Below are 19985 nucleotides of genomic sequence, written 5' to 3' on the forward strand. Positions count from 1 at the left end.
CTGCGGCCCCGCCCCCCGGCAGCCCATTCGCCGCCCTGCTCCCGCCACCCAGCTGACCCTCCCTCCCGGCTCCCTACTTAAGGGGACCGCGTCCACTATTTCGGGAGTGACCGCTGTGCCTGTGCCCAGGCCTGGTCGCCCCCACTTTACTCCTGCTGCCTGCTCCCCTCTGCCTCCGCTGATTGCCGCTTCGCTTCGATCCTGTCCTTCCTCGGGCGACCCAGCCGCTGCTGAGCCGCCCGCCCGCACCAGACTTTCCCGCCGCTGCCTCCCTGCGGCCCCGCCCCCGCCAGCCCATTCGCCGCCCCGCTCCCGCCACCCAGCTGACCCTCCCTCCCGGCTCCCTACTTAAGGGGACCGCGCCCACCATTTCGGGAGCGACCGCTGTGCCTGTGCCCAGGCCTGGTCGCCCCCACGCTCCTCCTGCTGCCTGCTCCCCTTTGCCTCCGCTGATTGCCGCTTCGCTTCGATCCTGTCCTGCATCGGGCGACCCAGCCGCCGCTGAGCCGCCCGCCCGCACCAGACTTTCCCGCCGCTGCCTCCCTGCGGCCCTGCCCCCGCCAGCCCCTTCGCCGCCCCGCTCCCGCCACCCAGCTGACCCGTCCTCCTGGCGCCCTACTTATGACGCGCCCGTGCAGCGGGCGCGCCAAAGGCAAGCCCGTCCGCGCCTGGACCGCGCCCAGCGCCAGAACCCCTGGCCCCCGCAGACGCCTACCCACCCGCCAGACTTACGACGCCGCCACACTCAACACAGGCCGGATGCTACCGTGCCACCCAGAGATGCACCCATGGACCCTTCACCTGCCATTCCTGCAAGTTCTCCTGCATCCAGACCTGCACCGCACCCGCCAAGCCGAGCACCAGCAGCAACCACCTGAAGTGCATCCTGCTCAACACCCGCTCCGTACACAGACATACCGTGGAACTCTGGAACCAGCTCGACACCACATCTCCAGACATCGCCTTCCTCACGGAAACCTGGATGAACGCCTCTTCAGCGCCCGACATCGCCATCGCCATCCCGGACGGATACAAGATCACCCGGAGGGACCGCGTTAACCAGACTGGAGGAGGCATCGCCATCGTCCACAAGAACACCATCCGCATCACGACCAACTCCGACGACACCCTCACAGCCGCCGAACATCTTCACTTCCAGATACACACCAACCCCAAGACCACCCTCAGAGGCACCCTCATCTACAGACCCCCGGGACCTCTCGCACAATTCAGCGAAGACATCGCAGACTTCATCAGCCCGCACGCCCTCTCCTCCGCTGACTACATCCTCCTAGGGGACCTCAACTTCCACCTGGAGAACAACAATGACAGCAACACCACCACCCTGCTGGACAACCTCGCCAACTCGGACTCAAGCAACTGGTGAACACCCCCACCCACTTCGCCGGCCAAACGCTTGACCCCGTCTTCTCCTTCAGCAAGGACATCGCCTTCAGCCACTCCACCGGACTCCACTGGACAGACCACAGCTGCGTCCACTTCAGCTTCAGAAGGACCACGGCACACCGCCACCCGCAACAGGTTCCCCGTAGGAGCTGGAACAAGATCCCCTCCGACCAGCTCTCCACATCCCTGAACCTGAATCCTCCCGCCAGATCAACGAACCCAAACCAAGCAGCCGACAGCCTCAACCAGTGGATCACCAACTGCACAGACGACCTCGCACCCCTGAAAAACCATCCCAGCAAGCCTGTTCGACACTGTCAACGCCTCAGCAACATTGGAACATTGGAATCCAAGAGAAGGCTCTGCAGTGGATCATCTCGTTCCTCGCCGGAAGAACTCAGAGAGTCCGCCTCCCCCAGTTCAGATCTGAGGCCACCAAAGTCATCTGCGGCGTACCACAAGGATCGTCGCTCAGCCCCACCTTCTTCAACATCTACATGAGTCCCCTCGCGGCCATCGCACACCAACACAACCTTAACATCATCTCCTACGCCGACGACACTCAGCTGATCCTCTCCCTCACCAACGACCCAGCCACCGCCAGGACCAACCTACATGAAGGGATGAAAGACGTAGCCGAGTGGATGAAGAACAGCCGCCTGAAACTGAACTCAGACAAGACGGAAGTCCTCATCCTGGGACCATCTTCCTCCGCCTGGGAAGACTCCTGGTGGCCCCCCGCCCTGGGCAGCGCACCCAAACCAACGGACCACGCACGCAACCTGGGCTTCATCCTGGACTCCTCCCTCTCGATGACCAGACAAGTCAACGCCGTCTCATCTTCATGCTTCAACGCACAAGTTACTACTTGTGTAACGATATATCTGTAAGAGACATTAGTTAGTGATAGATTCCTTACCTTAGAATATCCCCAGGCGTCAGACTGGATCCGGAAATTTTTTGCATAGTAATACCCCTGCGCGTCGGTAGGCGTCGTCTGCGGCTCCGCGTCCGTCGTCGGCGTCGTGAGCGCCGGAATGACGTCGTCTGAGTACTTAGACGCCGCCCATGCGCGCTGACGTCAGTTCTGATACACAGCTTTTCCGCGCCAGATACGCAGAGCTATGATAGAACCAACACTGGTGCCATGAAACTAGGGCCCTGAAAGGGGATGACCTTAACCCTAGATATCGGTTCTCAGAACGGGGAGGATGGGTGGGTTGGTAAGGAATCTATCACTAACTAATGTCTCTTACAGATATATCGTTACACAAGTAGTAACTTGTGCATCTGAAAGAGACACGTTAGTGATAGATTCCTTACCTTAGAATAGATACCCCAGCAATACCAACCCCGGTGGTGGGTCTACGAACCAATATCACACCAGAAAGTCCTGGAGGACGGAACGGCCAAAGAAGCCATCCCTCCGGACTGGACTGTCCAGGCAGTAGTGTCCTACGAACGTGTGCAGCGAGGCCCACGTCGCTGCCTGGCAAATGTCCTGTAAAGGGACTCCTCGGCCCAGGGCAGTTGTTGTTGCCGTGGCACGAGTGGAATGAGCCCGCAATCCAGCAGGTGGCTCCTTTTTTGCCATGGAGTAACATGCCTGGATACACAAGAAGATCCACCGCGAAATGGTCCTCTTGTGTACCGCCTTTCCCTTCTTCGCGTCCACGTAACCAACAAAGAGTTGGTCATCCACCCGGAATTGGCGTGTGCGATCTAGGTAATAGGAGAGCGCACGTTTTGGATCCAGCCGGTGGAGCCTCTCTTCCTCTTTCGAGGGATGCGGAGGCGGAAAGAAGGTGGGCAAAGTAATGGACTGCCCGATGTGGAAGGCCATGACAACCGTTGGGCAGAAAGGAAGGTCATGTACACAACACCACCTTGTCAGGATGAACAGATAGGAAAGGTGGAGTAGAAGAAAGAGCCTGGAGCTCACTCACCCTCCTGGCAGAGGTGATGGCGACCAGGAAAGCAGTCTTCGAAGTGAAAAGAGGGAGAGGACAGTTATGGAGCGGCTCAAAGGGAGCACACATCAGATAAGTGAGAACAAGATTCAAGTCCCACTGGGGCATCACAAAGAGAACAGGAGGGAACATGTGTGTGATGCCCTTCAGAAATCTATTTACAATGGGGGACTTGAATAAAGAAGGCTGATCAGGTAGCCTTAAGAAAGCGGAAAGAGCAGAAAGGTACCCTTTAAGAGTGCCCAGAGCAGAGACCTGCTGGGCAAGGGAAAGAAGAAAGAGCAGCACTTCCGCAAAGGGGTGCAGAGAGAGGATCCACAGCCTTTTCTGTGCACCATGCCACAAATCTGTTCCACCTGCAGGCGTATACCGACTTTGTGGAGGGACGCCTGGCTGACAGAATGATATCACAGACTTCAGGAGGCAAGTCAAATGGCCTCCACTGTCGCCGCTCAATCTCCAAGCTTGTAGGTGGAGACTGGACAGGTTCGGGTGCAGCACCGTCCCCTGCTGCTGCGACAGAAGGTCCTCCCGAAGAGGCAGACGAATCGGGGGATCGATTGACATGCTGAGTAGCTCGGGATACCAGTATCTTCGTGCCCAGTCCGGAGCCACAAGGATAACCTGGACCCGGTCGCGCCTGATCTTCTTCAGCACTCTGGGCAGAAGTGGTATAGGCGGAAAGGCTTACAATAGACCGCAACTCCACTCGCGACGAAAAGCGTCTCCGAGCGAGTGGAGAACTGATTCCAACGCGCAGAACTGATGACATTGCGCGTTCTCTTCTGTGGCGAATAGATCTAACCAAGGCTCTCCCCATTGCTGATAGAGACCTTGCGCCACGTCCGAGTTCAGACGCCATTCGTGATCCATAATGCACCGACGGCTGAGTTCGTCTGCCCTGGCATTCAGAGAGCCTGCCAGGTGTTGAACCACCAGGGTCACGCCCTGATGTTCCAGCCATTGCCATAGGCGCAGAGCCTCCTGGCATAGGGTCCACGACCCCACTCCGCCTTGCTTATTGCAGTACCACATGGCGGTGGTGTTGTCGGTGAACACTTGCACCACACTCCCCCGAACGGAGGGGAGGAATGCCTTCAGTGCTAGACGAATCGCCCGCAGCTCCAACATGTTGATATGGAGCCGGGACTCCGCCGGAGACCAGAGGCTTCTGATCTCCGCCTCTCCCATATGGCCTCCCCAGCCCTGGAGGGACGCGTCCGTCACAACTACGTGCTCCGGGTGGGGTAGGGAGAGGGATCTGCCACTGACCCAGTTGCGGTCCGTGAGCCACCACTGCAGTTGTTTCGCAGTGCCCTCCGAGATCAAGACATGATCGGACAGGTTGCCCTGATGCTGGGCCCACTGAAACTTCAGGTCCCACTGCAGAGCCCGCATCCGCCACCTGGCGTGATGCACCAGAAGGATGCAGGAGGCCATCAGCCCCAGAAGCCGCAGCGTCAACCTGACCGAGACTCGGGATAACGGCTGGAAGATGGGAATCAAAGCCTGAATATCCCGAACCCGCTGTTCGGGTGGGTAAACCCGAAACTGCGCCGAGTCGAGAACCACTCCGATGAAGAGGAGCTTCTGAGAGGGGCACAGGTGTGACTTCGGCACATTGATGGAGAACCCCAGCAAGTGCAGGCGGTCGGCCGTAGTCTGGAAGTGGGTGACGACTACCTGGGGCGAGCCCGCCTTCAACAACCAGTCGTCGAGGTAGGGGAAGACTGATACCCCCTGCCTGCGCAGATGAGCTGCGACCACCGCCATCACCTTCGTGAACACCCGTGGGGCGCTGGTAAGGCCGAAGGGAAGCACGGTAAACTGAAAGTGCTCCTGGCCTACCGTGAACCGAAGGTAACGCCGGTGGGCTGGAAGGACGGGGATGTGGAAATAAGCGTCCTGCAGGTCTAACGCTACCATCCAGTCTTCCGGGTCCAGGGCAGCCAGGACCTGAGCCAAAGTCAGCATCTTGAACTTCTCCTTCCGGAGGAAGCCGTTGACGTTCCGCAGATCCAAGATCGGGCGTAGGCCCCCTTTGCCCTTCTTGGGCACCAGAAAGTAGTGGGAGTAACATCCACACCCTACTTCTGGCCCAGGAACGCGCTCGATGGCCATCTTGGCCAAGAGGGCCGTGACTTCCTCTTGCAGAAGTTGCAAGTGATCCCCCGACACGCAGTGGCATTGCGGTGGCATGGATGGAGGGGATGCCTCGAAGGGGAGGGAGTAGCCCCTTCGGACAATCTGCAGCACCCACCTGTCCGAAGTGACTGTGCGCCAGTGGGAGAGGTGATGGCGAACCCTGCCTCCCACAGGCGTCACATGGGCCTGAAAACTCGGAAGGTTTTGAGGCAGGTGCTGCTGAGGGAGGTGTGGACTGGCCACGCCGTGGTCCCCGACCGCCGCCACGGCGGTTTCCACGTCCGCCACCGCGCTGTTGGACATTCTGCGGCGCGTGGCTGGCAGTACGTGGGGGGGCGCCCCTTCCGTGGCCACGAAAGGAGCGAAAGGCACCCGATTGCTGGCGTGGGGCCGTGAGGCCCAAGGACTTGGCCGTAGCCCTGGAGTCCGTGAAACGTTCCAGTGCATGGCCTGCCTTGTCGCCGAAGAGGCGACGACCATCAAACGGCATGTCCAGGAGTGTGGCCTGGACATCGGCAGAGAAGTTGGCGGACCTCAACCAGGCGTGGCGTCGAACCGCCACTGTCGTTGCCATCGCCCTACCCAGTGAGTACGTTGTATCCAGCCCACACCGGATAGAAAAGCGTGCTGCATCTCGGCCTTCCGCAAGGGCTTGGCAGAGTTTAGCCTGGACCTCCTCCGGGCATTGTGGCAGCACCTCCGCAACCGTGTCCCACAGAGTGTGGGTGTAGCGGCCCAAGAGACAGGCGGTATTCACAGACCGCAGCCCTAAGCTAACAGACGAAAAAACCTTCTTCCCGAACTGTTCGTATCTCTTGGATTCCCTGTCGGGCGGGGCCGACGGGAATGTGGTCTGGGAGTTTGAGGCCTGTATGACCAGACTCTCGGGGTGGGGTGGGTGGACAAAAAGCATGGGTCGCCCGGGGCCGGGCGGTAGCGTCTGGCCACGTTCCTATCCATAGGCGGACCTGTGGCGGGCTTGGACCAAGTGCCCACAAGAACGTCACACAAGGCCTCATTGAACGGCAGCAGGGGCTCACTGGAGCTTGACTGCGGTTTGAGAACCTCTGTGAGGAGGTTAGTCCTCACGGCCGCGACGGGGAGCTTAAGGTTTAAGGCCTTAGCTGCCTTCGTCAACACTACACTATATGTAGAGCCCGCCTCCGAAGCCACAGTCGGAGGTGAGCTAAATCCAGTGTCTGGCGAAGTGTCAAGACCACTGGCCTCCCCAAGCTCGTATGTCCAGTCCTGTTGAGACTGGCAATCTAGTGCCAGAGGGTCCTCGGACCCCTCCCAATCTTCCTCGTCACCTGTGTCCTGTAAACCAGGATTAGCAGACAGGGTCTCCTCGTGGAGATAAAAATCCCGAAAGGCCGACTGTATCGGCGCCCAGCGGCGCCCTTCTGGCGCCTGAGTCGGACCGCAGGAAACATTCGGGGCGGCAACCACAGTAGGCGCCGGGGGCGACACCCGTGGGGACGGCGCCGGTGAGGTCATAAGGTCGACCGGCGACGTCCCGGATCCGGAGCCGGATCCGGCGAGGTCCTGCGGCGCCGAGACCGAAGTCGCCGGCGGCGCCGGGGCCGAAGCAACCGACGGCGTCGGGCCGAAGCGCCCGACCAGTTAGGACCTCCAGACGGAACCGTTGGGCACGAAGGTGCCACAGGAACCGACTGAGGAGGGAGGGCCCTCATGGCCATGAGGTACCTCTCGACCTCCTCCGGCGTCGCGCCGTGCCGTGCCCAGGGACCCGAAGGTGTGGTGCAGGTGGTGACGCTAGCGACTCCCGCGGAGCCGCGTGGGCGGTGTCGCCCGAGCCCCCGGCTGCATCGTGCGAGCGTCGGGGTGGGTCGGAGGATCGATGACGTCGCTCCGACATCTCATGCCTCTTACCTGAGGACTTGGAACCAGACGATCGGTGTGCACTCCCGGAGCTTCAATGACTCAGACCTCGCAACCTGTCCCTCGACCTCCCGTGGGACCGGGACCTGGAGCGGCGCGGGCCGACTGCCTCAGCTCGAGTCGCTTGCGGGACTGCTCCCGCCTAGCCTTCGACGTCAGGACCCGGCAGTTGGAGCAGGTTCGATCGTCATGGTCGAGGCCTAAGCACTTCAGGCACCGGCGATGGGGGTCCGTGACCGACATGAGTCGATCGCACTTCGAGCAAGGCTTGAACCCGGGCATCCCTGGCACCGATAGAGTCAAAGACTTCGACAAAAAAGAGTGATCAAAACACCAAAAAGTTCAGTCAAAAAATGACTGGGGGTAGAGCTTCTTCCGGATCTGCGCTAGCTGGCGCGGAAAAAAGAAGAACTGACGTCAGCGCGCATGGGTGGCGTCTAAGTACTCCGACGACGTCATTCTGGCGCTCACGGCGCCGACGACGGACGCGGAGCCGCAGACGACGCGTACCGACGCGCAGGGGTATTGCTACGCAAAAAATTTCCGGATCCAGTCTGACGCCTGGGGATATTCTAAGGTAAGGAATCTATCACTAACGTGTCTCTGTCAGATATCCTACGCATGCCCCGTAAGATCTTCCGATGGATCCCCACCAAAACCAGGAAGACTGTCACCCAGGCACTCGTCACCAGCCGACTGGACTACGGAAACACTCTCTACACCGGAACCACAGCCAAACTACAGAAGAGACTCCAACGCATCCAGAACACCTCCGCACGACTCATCCTGGACATCCCCCGTACCCGCCACATCTCCGGACACCTGAGAGACCTGCACTGGCTCCCCGTCAACAAGAGAATCACGTTCCGACTCCTCACCCACGCACACAAGACTCTCCACGACCTGGGCCCCAGGTACCTCAACAACTGCCTGACCTTCTACACTCCCACCGCCAGCTTCGATCGACCAGCCACGCCCTCGCCGCCGTTCCACGCATCCGAAGAGCCACCATGGGAGGAAGGTCCTTCTCCTACCTAGCAGCCAAGACATGGAACTCCCTCCCAATCCACCTCCGTCAGACCCAAGACCACCTCTCCTTCAGGAAGCAACTCAAGACCCGGCTGTTCGAGCAGTAGCAGAACCCCCTCCCCCAAGCGCCTTGAGACCCTCCGGGTGAGTAGCGCGCTATATAAATTTCTTGATTGATTGATTGAAGGAGTAGTACTCCTCCTGGCAGTTCTCCCAGCTCTTCTTGTCAGGTTCCTTGATACAAGCAAGATCTAAAGTTCTGGGGTCTGGACCTCAATATTTATACTGCATTTCTTTTTGTTCTCCAGGGCAGAGAGTGTCCGTCACTCGAAAGCCGGACAGTAAATCCACAACCCAGCAAAGGCACAAAGGATGGCTAAGCAAGAAAATACCTCCTTTCTAAAAGTGGTATTTTCAAACACAGAATATAAAAATCATCTTTACTAAAAGATGCATTTCTACATTCTGAGTTCAAGCATGCTAAACTCCAATTCTCTATCTTGTCCCAATGGGAAGATATACTTGCAAAATGTTACCAAGTATTCCTCATTCTATCCTATGAGAAAGATAGCCTTTCAACAGTGAAAAACAAATTACACTGTGGTTCAGCATCAGGACATGTCCTACCTTTCCCATACACTGCACCCTGCCCAAAGGGGTACCTTGGGTCTACCTTAGGGGTGACTCACATGTAGTAAAAGAAAAGGTTAGGGCTTGGCAAGTGGGTGCACTTACCAAGTCCACAGGGCAGTACAAACTGAGCGCAGACACTGAAGTTGCAGGCCTGAGAACCCTTTAAATGGCTGCTCGTTTGGATGGCACAATCAGTGCTGCAATCCCACTAGCAAAAAACACAGTTGATGGACAGAATGCAGAACAATGTCTTACATTCACCCCAGTACAAAGATCTGGGCCTAAATCCATCGTTTTTTTTGCACTCCACACCACCCTAGGTCAGACAATGGCTATATGCAAATCAGCCTTGACCCTGTGCCTCATGGGAACAGTCCAGCCCGAACTACCAAGCCATGTCTTTCCTAGACCGGAATGAAGCATCCAAGGACCGGTTTCTGGCTATCAGCCTTTTTCAGCCTGGATAGCTTCACTCCAATGATGTGGAGAGCCTGGGACTCACGTCTGAGCATACCCAGCCCACTCGGGGTGAAAATTGCAAAAAACACAGTTGATGGACAGAATGCAGAACAATGTCTTACATTCACCCCAGTACAAAGATCTGGGCCTAAATACATAGTTTTTTTGCACTCCACACCACCCTAGGTCAGACAATGGCTATATGCAAATCAGCCTTGACCCTGTGCCTCATGGGAACAGTCCAGGCCGAACTACCAAGCCATGTCTTTCCTAGACCGGAATCAAGAATCCAAGGACCGGTTTCTGGCTATCACCACCCCTTTTGTACCGCTTTTGGCCGCCATAAGTGTGGCAGGGTATGCTCAGACGTGAGTCCCTTGCTCACTTTGCCACTGGATTCAAGCAAGCCGGGCTGAAGACGGCTGGAATGCCAGAAACCGGTCCTCGGAAGCTTGTTTCCGGTCCAGGGAAGGCATGGCTTGGCAGTTCTGGGTGGACTGTTCCCATGAGGCACAGGGTCAGACTGATTTGCATATAGCCATGTCTGAACTGGGGTGGCAGAGTGGGCTAAAGAACGGTGATGGATCAAACCCAGATCTTTTGACTCGGTGTGAGTGTTTGATTGGTTCAGATGCTCCGTCCATCACCACTGCCTTTTGTACCGCTTTTGGCCGCCATAAGTGTAGCAGGGTATGCTCAGACGTGAGTCCCTTGCTCACTTTGCCACTGGATTCAAGCAAGCCGGGCTGAAGACGGCTGGAATGCCAGAAACCGGTCCTCGGAAGCTTGTTTCCGGTCCAGGGAAGGCATGGCTTGGCAGTTCGGGCTGGACTGTTCCCATGAGGCACAGGGTCAGACTGATTTGCATATAGACATGTCTGAACTGGGGTGGCAGAGTGGGCTAAAGAACGGTGATGGATCAAACCCAGATCTTTTGACTGGGTGTGAGTGTTTGATTGGTTCAGATTCTGCGTCCATCACCACCCCCTTTTGTACCGCAATCCCACTAGCAGCATTTGATTTACAGGCCCTGGCACTCTTAGTGCACTTCACTGGGGACTTGCCAGTAAATCAAATATGTCAATCATGGAAACACCAATCCATAATCCAATTTACAATAGGAGCACTTGCACTTTAACACTGGACAGCAGTGAGAAAATGTGTGAGACACTAAACCAGCAAAAACAGAGTCAAAACCAGGAGGTACGAAAGCAAAAAGACAGGGGAAACACACCAAAAGATGCCAGGTCTAACAATAAGATTCTCCGGAATAGGGTGCTTGGTGAGAAAATCCAGATCACTCGGCACTGGTAAATCTCTGTCCATGCGCCGACTAATAGATGGCCAAGAATATTGTTTCCACCAGGTATTCATCAGAGTATCTATGAGCACATCAATAAATAGGACAAAGGGCTCTGATGTTGCTATCCCAGGCTGTGGAATATCTGTCAAAACATTTGTTTTAGTGTCCGTTGAGGGTAGCTGTAATTCTACTACCTTGGCTGCCCTCTGAAACAGCACTACAAATTAAGCACTTTCTTCCACTAGTAGCCTATGTGGAGAGTCAAGCTCTGTCGCGAGGCATTAAGGGAGTATCAAGAGCTAACTGTAAACATTATGTAATGAAGGAGTAATTGAACTGATAGAGTCGCTAAAGTTTCAGTGCAACAATTCAGTTGTAAAGATCAAATGTGCTTAGATTTACGTGACCTCATTCACTGCAATTGGTTGACAGACACGTACATCAACAAGTTGTTGAGTATGTTAGAGAAAGGGAGAGGTTTTTTTTAATAATAAAAGTATCCAACACCTATCAGCAAATTATGCTACATCCTGACAGTAGTCATCGGACTTTATTTGTATCATGTGTAGGTATGTTTAAGTACATTTTAGTTTGACGTTTGCTTCAAAAGTGTTTCCAGGTGTCATACACAAAGTGCTAAATGGGATAGTTTGTGTTACTGTCTTCCAAGATATTTGGTATGTGGTAAAGATGAAAAAGCGACTTCCTTTGGTAAAGCTATTTCTGGTAGATACACTAACTGCAGATTCCTCACCTTGTGAAAAGCCACCAGACTGGATTCAGAGAACTTTCTCTGCGATTTTCTTGGTGGTGTCATGCAGTTAGAGGTCGGGTCCATCTGAGCCTTAATGTGACACTGCAGCCCCTAAATAACCGCTACCTCTGTGTGCTGAGATCAGTTTGTTTCTTATCTTTGCCCACATTGTCAGACATGAAGCTACTGGAAATCAGATTGCACCTATGTGCCGAATGGATTGGAATCTTATTAACATAGGCTAGTTGAGTCCATTCAACAAAAAGGGGAGGAGGGTGTGTCAGAACCCCTTTCAAAGGGCCACGGGGCACGCAGGGGCTACTGGGCCCAACCATGGGGTTGAGGGCTTCTATTCCTAATAATATGGGGTTCAACCTATTATATATCCTGAGTAACTGGGCTAAGTATCTCTTCTGCACTCTACTCTCAAGATTGCAGTTTCCAAGCAGTCCAAAGCTTCTGCGGGGGAGAGGTATAGGGTGGATGCAGATAGTAAACACATACTTACAACTCAAGCAGCAGCAATAAATAATTGTCCAGCCAAATACTTACTTTATGAAAAAAGAAAAGTATTTTAAGGATAAATACTGCATGCACAAGCAATCACACAGTTCTCCCCTAATGCCGGGTCTCAAGTGTTTCGTTGATGGTTCCCTGTCCCACTCACCCCTCGGTTAGCGTTCGCCGCTATTACCCATTCACTACTGGAAACATCCAGGGTATGCCCCAATAGCAGACAGGGTCTCAGCAGTCCACTATGACTCTAACTTAAAGTCAATTATGTTCCAGCCCCACCTAGTTAATTTAGCAGGAAGTTCCCCCACGGTCAAACGCCCCAAAAAAGTCTTACCTGGCCCAGCAGGTGTGAAGCATTCGGAGTTCCTGAGTGGACCCCGCCCACGAACGCTCGCAGCGGCAGAAGCTGAGACTAGTAGAGTAAGCTGCAGGTGGCCCAGGCAGCTGCACTCAGCAGGTGAAGAGTCTCTCCCTTGCTGTTGTGCACCTAAAGCATCAGTATGTGAACTGATGCCCATGTAGCTGCCTGCCATACGTCAGACATCTAAAACTGGCACTCCTTATGACAGTGCAGTGGTAACAGCCTTTTCTCTGTTTTAAATAGCCTGAAGACCTTCTGGAGACTGTTTCTTGGCCAGCCCATAACAGATCTTAATGTTGAAGACAATCCTTCTGGAGAAGGTTTTCTTTTTCACAGTTTTACCTTTTTCTGCATAAGGAAAATCACAAAAAGCTGATCATCCACCTGATGTTCCTTGGTGCATTCAATGTAGAAGCTTTCTTGGGATCAATGCGATGGAGTCTTTCTTACTCGTTAGATGGGTGAGGTGGGGCGAAGAATGCTAGTAGGCTGATAGACTATGCTATGTGGAAGGGTGTGGCAACCTTTGTATGAATGCTTGTTTTTGTCTACAAGCTTATCTGTGAAGAAGGTGGTATACAACAGCTGAACAGACAGTGCTTGTAAATCACTCACATGACGAGCTGACACGATTACTATGAGAAAGTTGGTCTTTAGAGTGAGGAGGCAGACAGAACAGCTGTGCATTGGTTCAAATAGGACACACATGATGAGGTAAGTGCAAGTCAAATTTAGGTCCCACGGAGACATCACAAAAGGTGTTGGAGGGAACATATGATTCAGCCCATTCAAGAAATGCTTTACAACAGGTTATCGGATCAGGAAGATGTGACAACTTCAAAAGGGCCCACAAGTAACCCTTAACTGTCACAACAGCAAGATCTTGCAGGGCCAACAAAAGACAGAATAACAGTATTTCATGTAACTGTGCCTGTAAAGGCTTTGTGATGCGAGAGGAACACCATACAAGAAATGTCTATCATCCCGAGAAAGGCGTCTCCAGTGAGAACTTACTTGGGAATTCCTATGCACAAACATTTGGATACTGAATACTCTGTGGTGGCGAAAAAGGTCAATCCAGGTTTCTCCCTGTTTTTGTAAGATGCCCTTTGCCTCCTCGGAAGTGCAGCCTTCATTCACGATCTGCTAGGCGCAGTCTGCTGAGTTTGTCTGCCCTGACATTTAAAGATGCTGCCAGATGCTGCGTGGCCAGGGAGAAGCCTGGCTATTCAATACTTTCAACGGTGCAGGTCTTCCTGGAACAGAATCCCGCAACTCCACTCCGCCCTTGCAGTACCACATTGCTGTAGGGTTCTCTCTAATAACCTGTACCTGTTCCCCTTGTTGATTGGGGGGAACGCTTTCAGTGTCAAACAAATCACCCACAACTCCAGCAAGTTGATGTGGAGGCGAGCTTCTGCCATAGACCAAAGTCCTCTGATCTCGATCTACCTCAGATGCCTTCCCCAACCTAGCAACGATGCATCACTCATGACCGTTCGATATGGATGCAACAGGGAGAGGGTCTGCCACTGGTCCAACTGCAGTCAAGCAACCATAACTGCAATACTTCCACAGTCTCCTGCGACACCGGTTTGGAATCCAAAAGGCTTCCTGGTGCAGAGCCTACTACGCTCCAAATACCACTACAAAGCCTGCAAGTGCCACTTGGTGCGGTTCACCAACAGGAAGCAAGAAGGAATGTAGCCTCCGAGCAGCTGTCACAGACACCCAAATCAAGAAACATCAGGATCATAACCTGAATGTCCTGGACTCGTTGAGGCGGAGGGAAGGCTTGGAAGAGCACAGTGTCCAGCATGGCTCCAATGAAGGGGTTATGTGTGACTTTGGCATGTTGATGGAAAAGTCCAGCTATATCCTCATGTTGGCCGTCGTCTGGAGGTGGTTTACGACTGTTTGAGGAAAGCCCTCCTTCAGCAGCTAGTCATTGAGGGTACGGGAGGGCTGGTATTCACAACCTCTCTAGAAAGTCAGCGACCCCCACTCAACTTTGTGGACATCCGAGATACACTGGTAAGGCCAAAACCAAGCACAGAGAACTGAAAGTGCTTGAGACCTACCAGAGACCGTAGGTAGAGTCTGTGGTACTGCAGAATGGGAAAAAGCTTTCTTAAAATCCAATGCCACAATCCAGTTTGGATCCAGGGAAGACAGAACTCGAGCCATGGTGAGCATTCTGAACTTGTCCTTTCAGAGGGAAAAGTTCAGAGGGTGAAGATATAGGATAGGAAGAAGGCTTCCATGCTACTAGAAATTAATGGGAATAACAACTTGTACCAATCTTTGATGTTAGTGCCCTCCCTATGGCTCCCTTGGCCAAGAGAACTTGATCTTCCTCTTGCAGCATAGACAAGTGGTCCTACGGGAGGTGTTGTTGAGTGGGAGGCATGTCAGGGGTTTTGACAGAAAGGGGAGGGAGCAGGTAGAGCCATACCTCACATCATGAAACAGCTTTTTGGGCTACAAGAAATTTCTTTCATGAGGAACTATACTTTGGAGCTACCGGATCACACAACATTTTGTAACATGTCAGCACCATTTTGCATTGTTGAGAGGAGGGAGACCAAACTCTGTAGTTTGTCCAAGAAGTGTGAAATGGTGGAATTTGACCAAGCAGCAATGACCAGATGGATAAAAGCAAAGATATATCAGAAATGACATAATGCAAATTGCAGTTTTCCTCACAGCCATTTAGAGAAGACTCAAATGTATCAGAAAGAACCAAGAAAGACATCCATATGGTAGTTAAAATAAGGTGATCGTGTCATGGGGTGTCATGGGGATATTAGTGTCCCCCCACCGCTGTATGTGAGGTCAACATGTTTCTGCCTGTAGGCCCAACTGGGTCCGCGGCCTTCATCAGGACCTTAATAGAACGGGCTCCGTGGGGGGACTAATATCCCCATGATACCAATCACTTTATTTTAACTACCATATGGATGTCTGCACTATTAAAACGAAGCTGACACCCAAAATGGCATTTTAACTCACTATATATTTTTCTTTGGGCCCCCACTTAGTTTAGAAGTGCATCCCTGTCGTCAGGTGCATGCCCGCCCTCTATCAAACCAAGATATAACAATTCACTTTCATTAGCAATACTTAAGATTGGTAGCGGTTCATTGTGGCATACAAATTTTATGTGGGTCCATGACCGCCATCTGCTTTCTGTAGTTGTGGCACAGCTTGAATCGTTCCCTAGCATACAGTGGAAAGGTTGTGGGGCTGACAAATTCAGTAGCAGCGCTTCCGATCTGCATAGAAAAGTAAAAAATAAAAGAAACTCATGGGTGGGGCTCTACTCCGTCACTTCCGGGGTGATATGGAGTCAGCACAGTGCCAAACGATGCCACCTACCAGCACATGGAAGCACTGAAACACATTTTTCTGGAACCAGTCTGATGCTTGGAGGATATTCTAAGGTGAGGAATCTGGGTTAAAAAAAATCTAATAGATTTTTGCACAGGTGCATTGCCAATAATCCTCATAGTCTGTCTCTTACTACATGGCTTTAAGGTGATGCATACTCCTGGTTTGCATGAGAACCTGCAGAAAGAGGAATGGCTTGGGGTGTGCAGCTGATCAAACTGTATTTAGTCACAAGCCTTAAGTAATACCAGAAATGCCCAACCAAATAAAGCTTAAGCATTTTGGTATGTTTCACAGCTTTCAGAACACCAAATGACTGACTGCAGTACATGCTATTCAAAATGGGTGATGACTAGTCTGGTGAATAGCTAGTAATTGTGTGATGATCTTGAATGAAACTAATGTCAGGTAAATTTTGGTAAAACTACTGAACACAACTATCTTGATGATCAGAGATAGGATACAAATGATCACGGATTTCGAATTAACAATGGACCTGGTTACGGTCAGCTGTATAAACAAACTGGCAGTGAAACTTTCCTGGCTGAGTGTATCAATGTCAAGTTGCCTTAAAATATATTTGTGTACAGAAAGATGGATGGGAATAAAGTATGTTGTCCTTTGCCTCCGACTAAAGAATAGGTAAGTCACTGGGCTGTAAACAGAGATAGTCTGTAGTAGTATATATGAACATTCACAATACAAAGAGAATTGTAATGTTTCATTTTCTAATGCGTTTGATGTTGTGGTTTTCGGCAAAAGAAGCAAAAATATTTTGACAAACAAAGAAGGCTGATGATTAGTGATGCCTTTGTTTTCCGAATTTAGTGTTTACAAATATGAACTGGGATGTCCATAATTATGTGAAAATATGGTTTGGTTGGCTAACAGGTTTTCAAGATGACAACCGTATTTCACATATTTACAATAAGTGGGCTAGCTAGCCGATCCGTTTTTTTCCTGTTAAAACACTTGAAAATCCTTTTTTTAAACCTATACAGGATGCATTAACCAAGTTGTATAAATATTCAGAATTAATAAATTTCAGGTAAAAAGCAATCTGTTCTATTTTTTCTGTTGATTCTATGAAGCGTGAGAGTTCTGATGACCAGAAATCAAGAATACCAGAGACATACCTTATAAGAATAACCTCTCCATAATCGGCAAATTGTTGGAGAAGTTCATCAATTAAAGCATCATCAAAATAGTTATCTTCTGGAGTGGAACTGTGGAGTGATACCATTATAGTTCCATCAGGTGGCCCCTGAATTCCAATCATTTCCTTGTAAATCTTCTGTCGCTCCTCTGGTTCAACTTCAAATATATCTACATCAATAAGTGCAACAACCGGCCTTAAAAATAAACATACAAACAAACATTAAAACTTTGATTTGGCGTTTAACAAATAATTATTAAAAATATTCAGTATTTGACACAGGTTCATATTTAACCTATGATCAGATGTTTTCAGCTCTGCTCTTCCATAATGCAACAATGTACCAGGGTTCCATGCATATGGCAAATCGCTTCCTTCTTGCAAGCTAGCATTCAAAAGATCCATCTCTTCAGCTAAAAGAGGCAAAAACAAAAAAATATATATTTGTAAAATTAGGAGGAACGTTTTGATAAATACCTCGAAAACAGAAAGCAGGCAATAAGAAAAACTCAATCTTTGAAATCACATACGGCTTGCATGAATATGGATATGCCCAGTATACCTATTTTCTGTAAATTCCTTTCTAAACGGGGGCAGCTTTTACCACAGTGACTATCTTTGAATTAAAAAATACAAAGAAAATCTGTGATAGCAGCACATACACTGCAATGTAATCTTATCAACTAGCTACCTCCCTTAAATGGAAAATGATTGAATGTTAGCCAGACCTGTACCCCTCACGCAAAGCATTCCAAAGAATCTAGCAAAGAACATGCAGGGTGAAACCATGCACAGATTTAAACGATTAAGGGTGGACATCGAAAATGTTCATGTCATTTTATTTAACACCTAGAACTAGATGTACGACCATTACGTTTAGCAAGTCGCACATTGCGACTAGCAATGTGCGACTCGCTACACTTAATGTACAACAGTCTCTCAGACACAGTTTGCGATTCCCAATGGGGTTGCAAATTGCATGCTTCATGAATATTAATGAGGCTGTTGCAATTTGCGACCCCACTGGGAATGGCTAGCACTCCCTGGGATGGTGGCCGCAGACCACCATGTCTGGCATTGCTTTATACTAAAGCGAATAAAAAAAAAAAAAAAAAAAAAATTATATATATATATATATATATATATATATATATATATATATATATAGCAGTAGAGACTGCCTGGAGGCTGACATTTAGGTCGCAAATGCACGCAGTTGGTGCAATTTGAGCCCCATGTACTTATCACTACACCATTATCTCCCAAATGTGTTCCAGATGGTTCAGATGGTTCATGTCAACAGTGTTGATATTAGTTTCCTGCCATATTCGCCGTTTCTGTTATCTAGGGAAATGTGTTCCTTTCAATCAGTTGACCAGATGTATGTTTCCGACCTTCATTATAGCAACAACGAGCACGCCTTTTAAAGTTGCTTTAATTTTATAGATATATTGGATGGGCTGCATTTTTGAGAGCTTTTTGGTGCCGTATTTGTATGAATTTACCCACTCATTTAGGAATGTTATTTTTTTTATATGTCACTCTCCAAGTCCGATAATGCACTGACACAATTTACATTATAGGAAAAAACTTACATAATAGGATGGCTTTGCATTATGCGGCTTTTGTATTATTTTATAACTTGCATTATGCACTTTACCTATCTAACATGCTTGGTATGTTTCTCCAAACAGGAATTTACCTATGTAGTCTGTTTTCCATGTTTATCAGTGCCTGCATCACAGGGGAGGGCTATATATACTTTTAAAATTTAGGTGCCAAATGGGATTGACAAAGCCTGCTGCGCAGGCGAAACGCGTCTCTCTGTCTTTGCGGGGTCGTGGGAGACCTGAATCAATAAATTTGCCCTATTCCTACTGATCATGAGTACGTGCCATTTACTCTCTGGAGTCGGATGGATGTTTGGGATATATATATATATATATATATATATATATATATATATATATATATATATATATATATATATATATATATATATATATATATATATGTAGCTCCCATTTTCCTTAAAGGAAAACGGGATGCATTTTAAAAAGAAAAATGAACCTTTTCAATTTCATTTTTTTAAGGGCAGGCAGTGGCCCCTCCATTCACAAAGGGGAAGGGGTCGCCTGGGGACCCCTTCCCTTTTGCAAGTGTTCAAGTAGGTGGTTAACTGCGAGTGTTTTGCGGCCGGAAATGCCATCGCAAAACAACAGTACATGGCATGGTGACTCGCTATTAGGAAGGGACATCCCTTCCTAATAGAGAGAGTCGCAAACTCGCAAATGCAATTCTGCGAGTCAGTGGCTCCCAAAATTGCATTTGTACATGCCTGGAATCTTTTTTGCGGTCGCAAACGGGCCGATCTTCCGTTTGCGGCAGCAAAAAAGGGTTGTACATCTGGCTCCTAAATTCTACACAGTAGCCATATGAAATATCTTTTTACAGGTTTGGCTTTTTAAAAAGAAATACTTATTTGTTCTTCCAAAACCATAACAAGCTGGCCCCCAGCACATAATTGTCTTACTGAATGTTGTGAATTTTACAGTATCTAAGTAAATAGCAACCAACCGAAACGTGTAGGTAATGAATGGGACTAGTAGTTCCCAAAGTGGATTCCTAACCGGATACTGGTTCAGAAGTTACGAGACAGATGAAAATTGTCAAGGGAACATGACTTTAGGTTTTAGAGATCATCTTCAAATCAATCTAGTTTATACCAAAGCCCAAGTAAAGAACCACAAGAAAAAAGGAGGCAGGACACACCAGATTTTGTATCAAAACCAGTATGGACCAGGACACTGACAAAATTCGGAACCAATTTTACAAGTAGTAGAAAGCAACTACCACACTCTATTCTATCAAATGTCTATCTTCTACATCCTGACTGAGCTACATGTGAATGTTACTAGTTAAGATGTGTCCTTTGTGCTTACACTCTGAAAAATGTCACT

The 19985-nt window shown here is 50.2% G+C and overlaps 1 protein-coding gene across 4 annotated transcripts in view; it reads right to left on the minus strand.

Annotated features, from left to right (window-relative positions):
• Window positions 1–19985, minus strand: part of SYNJ1 (synaptojanin 1) — a 668969-nt gene that overhangs the window by 189155 nt on the left and 459829 nt on the right. For all 4 annotated transcript variants that reach the window (XM_086933999.1, XM_086933998.1, XM_086933997.1 and 1 more), the window contains 2 exons: window positions 17321–17438; window positions 17006–17221 (listed from right to left, as the gene is read on the minus strand). In XM_086933999.1, the coding sequence (XP_086790125.1) occupies window positions 17006–17221; window positions 17321–17438 (334 nt within the window). The remainder of the gene's footprint in view (window positions 1–17005; window positions 17222–17320; window positions 17439–19985) is intronic.

Source organism: Lissotriton vulgaris, chromosome 8 (assembly GCF_964263255.1).
Source record: "Lissotriton vulgaris chromosome 8, aLisVul1.2, whole genome shotgun sequence".
Classification (NCBI taxonomy): Eukaryota; Metazoa; Chordata; class Amphibia; order Caudata; family Salamandridae; genus Lissotriton; species Lissotriton vulgaris.